This window comes from Arachis hypogaea, chromosome 20 (genome assembly GCF_003086295.3).
Source record: "Arachis hypogaea cultivar Tifrunner chromosome 20, arahy.Tifrunner.gnm2.J5K5, whole genome shotgun sequence".
Taxonomy (NCBI): domain Eukaryota; kingdom Viridiplantae; phylum Streptophyta; class Magnoliopsida; order Fabales; family Fabaceae; genus Arachis; species Arachis hypogaea.
The window spans coordinates 15,621,759-15,631,997 of NC_092055.1; the positions used below are offsets into that span (position 1 = coordinate 15,621,759).

The 10,239-nt window shown below is 39.1% G+C and overlaps 2 protein-coding genes across 2 annotated transcripts; both read left to right on the forward strand.

Moving 5' to 3' along the window:
- The first annotated feature begins 4,491 nt into the window (after positions 1-4,491).
- LOC112785505 (F-box protein At2g35280-like) lies at positions 4,492-5,070 on the forward strand. Its single transcript, XM_025828967.1, has one exon. The coding sequence runs from the start codon at positions 4,492-4,494 to the stop codon at positions 5,068-5,070; it is 579 nt and encodes a 192-aa protein (XP_025684752.1).
- Positions 5,071-7,752: 2,682 nt separating this feature from the next.
- On the forward strand, positions 7,753-8,436 carry LOC112785506 (F-box protein At2g35280-like). The gene has a single exon (XM_025828968.1). It carries the CDS (start codon positions 7,753-7,755, stop codon positions 8,434-8,436), a length of 684 nt encoding a protein of 227 aa, XP_025684753.1.
- The last annotated feature ends 1,803 nt before the right edge of the window (positions 8,437-10,239 follow it).

Here is a 10,239-nt window from a genome sequence, read left to right on the forward strand (position 1 = left end):
ACCAGTGCACATAGCACTTATCTTCGGCTGACCGATGCGCCATTTGATGTTGGCCGTCGGATCTCTCTTATTTTTTTAATCCAATGGTAGAGATCACCCTTCCTCTTCCCTCCTTTGATTGGTTATTGGATATCTTGTGTCAGAGGGGCTATTTTAAAAATTTATTTTGTTGCTGGTTATTTTTGTTAGATCTGAAAACTATCTGGATTTATGTAGAATTAGTTAACGATTTTTAAGATGGAATTATTTGAAGTTAATGATTCTGCGTTACGTTTAATCAGAGACGATGGGTGAATAACGAAACTCTCGCGCGATCTAGAATTTTCACAATTAAATTCGCGTTGTAAGTATAGCTTCTAGACCGACAAGAATTCCTTTCTTACAAAAAGTTTTGGTTGTCACAAGTAACAAACCCCTGATAAAATTGATAACCGAAGTATTTAAACCTCGGGTCGTCTTCTCAAGGAATTGCAAGGAAGTATGATTTATTATTGGTTATGCAAAGGTATATTTTGGAGTTTTGAAAAGGTTTGAACAAGTAATTTAATTGATAAGAAAAATAAATTAATAATGAATAAAACTCTTGGCAAGGTATGAGAATTAGAAGTCCTATCATAGTTATCCTTATCAACGGTGATGAGAATTGGGTTTTAACCCCACTTAGTTAAGTCAAGTGGACTAATTAGCTTGATCCTCAAGTCCTAGTCAATCCCTGTGGGAAGACTAGCTTTAGAGCGATCCAAATCAATCAGTAATCTGCTAATTTCAATCACTGCTGAGTTTGACAACTCAAGTGTTACCAATTACTTAACCAAAGCCAAAAGGAAGAAAATATCTAAATTAAATTAAAAGCATCCATATAAATAAAGCAAAGCAAAGTCAAATCTGAAATACCTCAAATTATATTAAATAAAACATTCAAATCTAAACACGAAGAGTTCATAAACAAAATTGAGAAAATAAATAAAAGGAACATTGAACCTGAGAAGAAGTTGAAATCCTAAATCCTTTAAGAGGAATCCTAATCCTAAAACCTAAGAGAGAGGAGAGAACCTCTCTCTCTAAAAACTACATCTAAATTATGAAAAGTGAATAATGGAAGACATGTTCATGAATGGATGCATTCTCCCACATTATAGCCTCTAATATGTGTTTTCTGGGCCAAAAACTAGGTCAAAGACGGGCCAGAAATCACCCCCAGCAATTTCTGGTATGTACAGGTTGCGGGAAAGTGACGCGGAAGCGTCGTCCATGCGTTCGCGCAGATTGGGTTTTCGCCAGGTCACGCGTCCGCGTGATCCACGTGTTCACGTTGCCTGGCTTTGAGGCAGCTATGGCAAATTATATATCGTTGCGAAGCCCCGAACATGAGATTTCCAATGCAACTAAAACCGCGTCATTTGGACCTCTGTAGCTCAATTTATGACCGTTTGAGTGCGAAGAGGTCAGGCTGAACAACTTTGTAGTTCCTTTGACTTCTTGCATTCCTTCCACTTTTGCATGCTTCCTTTCCATCCTCCAAGCCATTCCTGTCCTGTAATCTCTGAAAACACTTAACACACATATCAAGGCATCTAATGGTAATAAGAGAGGATTAATATTAGCAAATATAAGGTCAAAGAAGCATGTTTTCAATCATAGCACAAAATCAGGAAGGAAAACGTAAAACTATGCAAATAGTATGAATAAGTGGGTAAAGAGTTGATAAAAACCACTCAATTCAGCACAAGATAAACCATAAAATAGTGGTTTATCAATGGGGTTGGGCTGGGAAGGAAGGAGTTTCATCGTTGACGTCGTTTGACGCATACTAGAATCGTGTGGATGTTTACGTTTCCGTCACTAACCATCAATGGAGTTGCAGGAAGTTTCCCCCACCCCCTCACAGAATCACATTGCAAAGCTACCTACTCTTCGAATGACGCATCTATCGCGACTCATTGGTTCAGAAGATGACGATTTGCATAGTGTCATTGCCGGAAGGGGTTTCGATCGCCGTTGAAAACAAGGAGTGTTATTTCAGGTAGATGTATGACTTTGCAGGAGACGATCCACAAGGAAGGATCCAAGCAGCGTGGAGAAGGTGGGCTAGAGAATGATGAATGAGAGGCAAAACTCTTTTCGGGTCGGGGCGGGTCAGGTTGGAACACTGCTGGTTGGACTCGGCTCAATCCAGATGGGCTTGTAGATTATAATTTTTTTCTGAAACCAATGACAGGCTCAAGTGTTGGGTTATTAATTATTTTATTAAAACTAAATCACTCATTTGGTATGGTCTTCTTTACAATACCCAAAAAAAAACCTAACATGGTTGAACAAAGAAGAGGAATACCCAGGACAAAAAAAAAGAGGAACACCAAATTAGTTATTGCATGTATAGTTAGTAGCTGAACAATCTAATAGCAGTATTAAATATTTAAATTTTCGTAGGATATAATAATTAAAATACTCTGTAAAACCAACTTTTCTGGTGCATAAAATTAATAGAAACGCTGAATATTTAACATGCACATTTTTTTCCAATTGAACCCGAGATTGCATTCATGCAATATGATTGGTTGAGGATGAATACCTATCCTTTAACAAGCAGAATTTGATGTGACTTTTTAAGGAGATTTTATTATTCAATAAAATAATAATGCACCTCTTTTATTTTTGGAAAGGTAAAGGAATAAATTAAATTATTTCGTTGGAAAGGACAGTCAGTATTAAACTATTGCTTTGTAGAATCGAAGCATTTAAATTATTGATGTGTGTTGTTGAATCTTGTTGTTTATGGCTTTATGCTTCTCCTCGTATCTGGCATTACAGTATGTAGCATTATTTACTATTTTGTTTGGAATTTACGCATGATTATCCTCATATGGAATATATTTTTATTGTGTTTCTGTTGTTGTGCTTGGAGAATCCTAAGTTTGATTTGGTATGGAGGATTCGTTGGATGATGATACAGCTTAAGCATGCGGCTATACACAAATTATTATATTCATAATGCAAACGGCATGTGTGGAACGATCCATTATCACTATGTTTTAAAGATAATGCTCACACGCATAACCTTCGCATCCAGCAGTCAGTATTTCATAACGGCGTTAGCTAATAGGCCCACCCAAAAAAAAAAAGACCTGAACAGTACAATACCACAGCCCGTTCTCCGTTACATGGGCCGCCCCAGTTACAGACATTGCGGGGGAGGGGTCAGTTTATGGTGTCTCCATCCCGTTGTTGCACTGACCCCTAAGACCTGTACTTTACCTCTCCAGCAAAATGTCGGCCAGCTGCCGTATGATTTCTCCTAGTTGATTCTTGAGGTCCCGTCTCTCTCTTTCGATCTGGGATACATGGTACTTGATCGACGCAACGGCCTATTGTAGGTCCTCAATCGATTGGCTGGCTACAAGTGATGTAACTTTGTTAGCAACACATTGACACTGACGCAAGTGACTAGACGTGGGGGTATCGCAAGAAGACAATTTTCGCTTACCAGATGCACCTGGTACCTCCGTGGAAATCGATGTCACCGTTGTATCATGACGTCCACCGTGAACGAATCGATTGAACTCTGACACCGGCGGGAGCTCGCTGCTCAACCCCGGAACAAGCGATGCAGTCACATGGAAGTAGTCGTTCCAGGCATTCACGACCTCTTGGTAACTTCGGTAACGAAGAAGCAGGTTCCGTGGAAACACATCCACCTGAGCCGATGCCGACTCCCAAGTGGGATATATTTCGGGTATCCTCTCTCTAAACACGACGTACCACCCACCTTTTATTCGCATTGCCATCCGACTGTTAGAGGAGATCTGGTAGACCTTGTAGAGGGAGAGGGGGTTAGGCTTGATGGTGGAATACAGTTTATGAGTTTTTCTCTCACCTGGAGGCTAAGAAATGGAAGAGAAAATAAATAAAGCAACTAAAATGGTGCAACAGGAGTCGAGGTTTACTTGCACGCGGACCCTCTGTTCAGGAGTAAGGGTGCAGGGACTCTAGGTTCAGGAATAGGGGTGTACTTGCACCAGCAAAGATAAAAGTAATAACCGTATCAATCACCACTATTAATTTCAATGAATTTATTATATTTTTAGAATTAATTTTTATCAAGAATTAATTCCCAATATAAATTGTTATCGAGTGAACTTTTTCATTTTAATATGGAGAAAGGGTTGGTGTATAGCAAGCTTATGGAGGGAATTGTTATATGTGTTCCCAGTTAAATAGGATATATGCTTTTTTAATTAGGTAAATTATACTATTGCGATAAGTACAAATTATACTATAATAATATATAACAGTTAACATTCCGTCCATGTATTAATACTTGGTTTTATCTGGACGCATCGGTAAATAAAGAAAACATCTAGGGAAACGTATGTGGTACTAAACTACAACCCCCAATGGCAGTATATTAAAAAGAAAAATGCCACAAGGTTATTTACAAATTCATCTATCCTCTTTATAATCTCCAATAATCCCTCCACGAAGTCCTTGCAAATGGCCGGAAGTTCCCAGAAGGACAGAAAGAAAGTGGACGTATCCATTCAGCACGAATGTCCACTGAATCTTCTTCCTCGCGAAATATGGTCGATGATTGCCACGATGGTTGCATCGAATTTGATTGAGGATCTGTTCAATATGCAGATGACGTGTAAGGTGTTCTTGGGTGCGGCGAGTTCAGACGCTGTATACAAGCATGCGACGATGTCGTATAAACCGTTAGTGCACTTTTTAGTTTACCTCGACCGCCCTGAAAGGAGATTCCTTGATCGCTGCGTGGAAGTAGGAAATGTGGATGCCATACTCCGGCAGGGGTTCATGGAGTATTTCCGGTTTGGCCGCTGTGACAAAGGGATGGAACTGTTTGCTAGGGCTTCAACGGAGGGTAGCGTCGAAGCATGTTACCTGTGTGCCACATTGCTACTGTGTGATCACGAAGACGAAGAAGAAGTGCAAACGGGTGTTCAAATGATGGAGGTTATCCGTATTTCTGGGCAGCTCGAGAGCTGCAGCAAGTTCTTTAGGGACATTTTCAACGATTTCATGGTGTTCTTCAAAATGTTTGCATCTGAATGAACATGACTATTTACCACTCTTGTAAATTCGCCCCCGACTGTACTGTTGTGGGTTTATCTTTATGTAATCCGTCAATACAGTGGCTAGCAAATGCCTGTTTGTTATGATCCTTCATTAACCCCTTGCTATGCGTACTGATGGTGTGTTCTATTTTAATATATGTTTTTTGGTTAAAAAACTGTTAGTTTGATCAATTAATTTATCATAATTATGTGGATGACACAGACGATGCAATTAATGCTTATCTTGGCTAGAACTTAGTCCAAATAATGCTTTCTTCTTGAGTGGAATATGATCTAAACTCTGCACTATTGAAGTTACGTTTGAATGGACAGAAGACTATTTAATCAATCAACCTTTTACACCATTGTCCATTTTTTTCTGGGGCTAGGTACTAACTTAGACCGTGACAGTGAATTTATACAAAATTGGTAACTTGGATAGGCAATAGGGAGTCACCGAAAGGGGTCAGGTAAAAAATGGGAACGATATTTTTTTTATATGTGCAATGATAATTGACATATGGTGTATAAAATTTGTACAAACATTGAATAATGAACATGCATTTATGTTCCAATTGAACCGCGGGATTTTATTGTATCCATATAATATAACTGGTTGAGAGATTAAATACTTGTCCTTTAAAGAACAAAATTTGCTTTCATATTTTACGGAGTTTTTATTATGTAATTGCACTAATTGTTTTATTATAACCTGAGAGAGAAGTACTTTGAATTTTGTTTCAATCAATGGCTTCGTATTCTTTGTCATCCAAGCAACCTAATTTGCAAGATGTTTATTTCCTATAATTTCATATAATATTAGGATATTATAAAAATTATACTATGTCTACATTCCTTTGTTTTATTATTTAGTGTAAGATGACGGTATGTGCCATTAAATTAGAAGGCTCCCGTAAACATTCGTGACAATCAAACTTGCTGCCTGTGGAGTAATACCAATATGCAAGGAAGGATAAATCGATAAATACGTCTTTGATAACGCACACGTAAATAATTGCCGAAATGGTCCGAAATCACGATTTGGAAATGGTATTTGGCTCCATCGTAACATAAATCCCTAATCGTGTGTCAACAGGTCATATGACTTTTGAAATTAAAAAGCAGACAGATGAAAGTAGATATAATTATATTAATCGAGTTTAAGTTCCACTACAGAAGATCAAATGGGAGACAGAACAAACAAAGGAAATAAAAGGATCATACAGGCTTCGACAAAAAACATGACATTAAGATATCAAGCATGTGCAGTAGGTCAAATAACTCCGGCCCCGTCTTCATTCTACCCGGTTGGACGACGACCCGGACGGAGCAAAAAATTTTGCTTTTTCTCCAAAACGTGGATCCTGCGTTGCAAGTCACACCACGGTAGAACCTCAAGCTATTCCCGTTCACGGCGCTTGGTGATTTCTGCCATCAATTCGTTTACTTTGACATCCAATTGGTGAAGGATCACGTCATTCTTTCACTGCGCTATTTTCAACTCCTTTTTCAGCCGTTGCCTTTCCTTCTCCTCTTCCTCCAGTTTATCCTTCTTTACCTCGAAAACGAATTTGACGGCCAACATCTCCACCTTCGCCTGCCTCAGCTCTGCTTTGGTTGTTACAAGTCTAGCCTTCAAAATCTCCTCCCTCCTGACCAGTGCGGCCTCAACGAGGTCATAATCTGCAGACTAATGGCGTGGTCGGGGACGGATTTCTGCGACATTTTCTCGAGACTAATGACGTGGTCGGTAAGAGCATTGATCGAGAGTTTTGCGAGATCGTCGGGACTAATGGCGTGGTCGGTGACGAATTCCTGTGACATTTTCTCGGGAGAAGAGGACGACATATGGCAGACTACGACGACCCTTAAAGCAACAATTTTTGTTCCTACGACGACGGTTGTCCTCCGGTGGGTCGTTTTCAGGCGATAGACGTTGAATCTTCCTTCTGAAGTTACGCCGAGGGTGCAAAGTAGAAGCCGTGTGTGGAGATGAGTGTTGCGGTGTGGCAGACGGCAGAGAGAGCAGTGGAATGTCGTAGAAATAAGGAGAGGGAGAAAGATAGACAGAGAGTGGAGAGAAGGAGTTACGGCAGAGAAAAACTGAAGAAGGGTTAGTATTTAGTAGGGTTTCGGGTTGTCAATAACGGGCACACACACACACACATATATATATATATATATTATAAAGTAGGAAGTTGCTTGGTATTCTTTTTTTCGTAACTAATGGTTCAATAATAGGGTTTTTTTTTTATGAAAATAAAAGATTAATTTAAACTAGTTCGATGAAAAAAAAAAGAAGAAAAGATAACATTTATTCAGTGAGTAATTAAAGTAAGCAACTAAGTTGACATGAATATAACACAAAAATCGAACAGTCAACGTTAAATTATTGTGTTGTAAAACCAAAGTATTTGAATAGGATAGCACATTAGTATTAAAATAAAGGGGTAAGTATTGAGTTAAGCTTGTCTAGAAAAATAAAAAAATTGAAAACGAGTATTTCGTTCGTTCCCTATTAATTATCTGATCTCTTCCAGAACAATCGATAAAGAGACATACGAGGCACTGAACCATTTTAACAACAAAAAAAAGGATATAATAAGAGCACAAAATGTATCATTGGTGGTCGTGTCTCGTCTTGATATTTTCCAAAACCCCTGGCCTAAGTTGCTTGCAAATGGCTGGAGGTTCCATGAAGAACAAAAAGAAAAGGAACGCAGCCAAGAAGATCAGAGAGAAAGGGACCGTATCCGTTGAGTACGAATGTCAGCTGAATCTTCTTCCTCGCGATATATGGGTTAGGATTGCCACGAAGGTTGCGTCGTATTCGATTAAGGATTTGTTCAACATGCAGGCGACTTGCAAGGTGTTTTGGGGTGCAGCGAGGTCCGATGCTGTTTACAAGGAGGCGTCGATGTTGGACTTGCCAATTGCGTCCTTTTTATACTACTATGGCCGTCCTGAAAACAGGTTCCTAGAATGCTGCGCGAAGGCAGGAAATCCGACTGCCCTACTCTGGGTGTGGATGACTGAATTCGTCTGGATTGGTCATTGCATCGGTGGAATGGATACTCTGACTATGGCTGCAACTGGGGGCGACTTGGAAGCCTATTACATGTGTGCGATGCTGCTACTGTCTCATGGCAAGGAAGATGAAGAGCACATCCGAAAGGGACTTGAATTTTTTGAAATTGTATGTGATTCTGGGGCGCTCGAAAGGTGCAGAGAGGTCTTCAGGCAGGTATTCGCGGGTCGGTGGGTGGAGGTTAAGCCGTTGGATCTTGGAGAGCCCGAGGTTTGTTGGTCTACCAGTTGCTGTACCAGAGGCACCATGGGTGATGTGGAAGATTTATCCCGCTGATAAACCCCAATTTTGTGGTTTATCTTGTGTTGATTTTAGGGGATTTTATCATCTTTTCTCACATTTATTCAATGAAATAGCATGATTTTGTGAATTTCTCCTAATTTGTGCTTAAGAGTAAAAACATACTTTTTAGGCCTTAAAATTACTAATTTTAATTCACTTTAATTTCATTCGATGCCTTGATATGTTTGTTGGGTGATTTCAGGATTAGAAGGCAAAGATTGGGTTGAAGGAATGAAGAGAAAGCATGCAAAAATGGAGAATTCATGAAGAAATGAGGATTTGCTGAACTGAAGGCCACGCGCACGCGTCACTCCACGCGTACGTGTGAGATGAAGATTTGCCAATGACGCGTACACGTCACCACGCGTACGCGTGACCAGAAAATCAGCAATCGACGTGCACGCGTCATCCATGCGCACGCGTGATGTTGGTCACGTGACTCACTTAAAGGCAAAATGCTGGGTGCGATTTCTGAGCTCATGGAAGCCCAAATCTAACTCATTTATGATGCTTTTGAACCCAAGAATGGCAAGGGATTATGGGGGGGGGGGGAGAGACTCATAGTATAGTTTTCATCATATTGTAGGTAGAATTCTAGAGAGAGAATCTCTCCCTTCTCTCTAGAATTTAGGGTAGTTTAGGTTTAATTTTCTTAGATTCACTTTCAATTCTTGCTTTGATTTAGTTTTCCCTTATTAATTCCTTGATATTACACCTTTGTTCTTCTAGTTCTTATTGTTAATTTCCTTTTCATGTCATTTTTATGTTGATGCACTCTTGTTGATTTGAATTTCTTTTTAATGCAATTTTATATTTCTATGTCTCTTGATGCTTACCTCACTTGTTATTGTTAATTTCTTGCTTTTGTTAGTTATAGTTTCCTTTAATTCTTGCAATTGATGATGTTTACTTTTATTGCTCTCTAGGTGTTTGTTAAAATGTTTTCTCTAGTTATTGTGTAGTTTTCTTTACTCTTGGCCTAGGCTAAGAGAATTGGGTGACCTTGAGTCATTGGGTCTCATTGAATTGGTGATTTGAGAACCCTATGTGGTCAATTTGATAACCATTGACTCTATCCTACTACTAAGTTAATTAGTGGCTAGATTAGGACTTATGGATTGATGTTGATCAAGCCTATTTGACGTACTTAATGCTTTGAGGTAGACATTATACTTACTTCAAGCATAGAGGTAGACTTAATGCGTTGGTCCCTCATAATTGTCAATATATGGTTTGTTGACAAGGATGGTGATCTTAAATTCCTATGCTTAGCCAAGAGTTCTTCCTTTCTTTTATTAATTCTTGTTATTTACATTTCTTGTTCCTTATTACAAAAACCCCAAAACATTCCTTCATAGCCAATAATAAAGCACTTCATTGTAATTCCTAGGGAGAATGACCCGGGATTAATACTCTCGGTTATTTTATTGGGGTTGAACTAGTGACACCCAAAATCTTTTAAACTTTGATTTGAGCATTATTTGTCGGTTGGGAACTATACTTGCAACGAACTTATTTCCTCTAACTGAGAAGAAATTCTTAGCCGACGGTTTTGCTCTTTCAAGTTTATGGCGCCGTTGCCGTGGAATTGCAATGGTGTTATGTTATTGGCTATTGTGAATATGTGAATATGTTTGTCTTTTACTTGTTTGTTAGCTTTTGTTAGGTTTAGGTCTTTGTTGCTTCTTTTTGTTAACTTTTGCTTTTATTTGCTACTATGAATTCTCACCCCTTTGGCTATGAGTTTGGTTCAAATTATGTTGTAGAAAATGGGAACTACAATGACAACATGCGTCA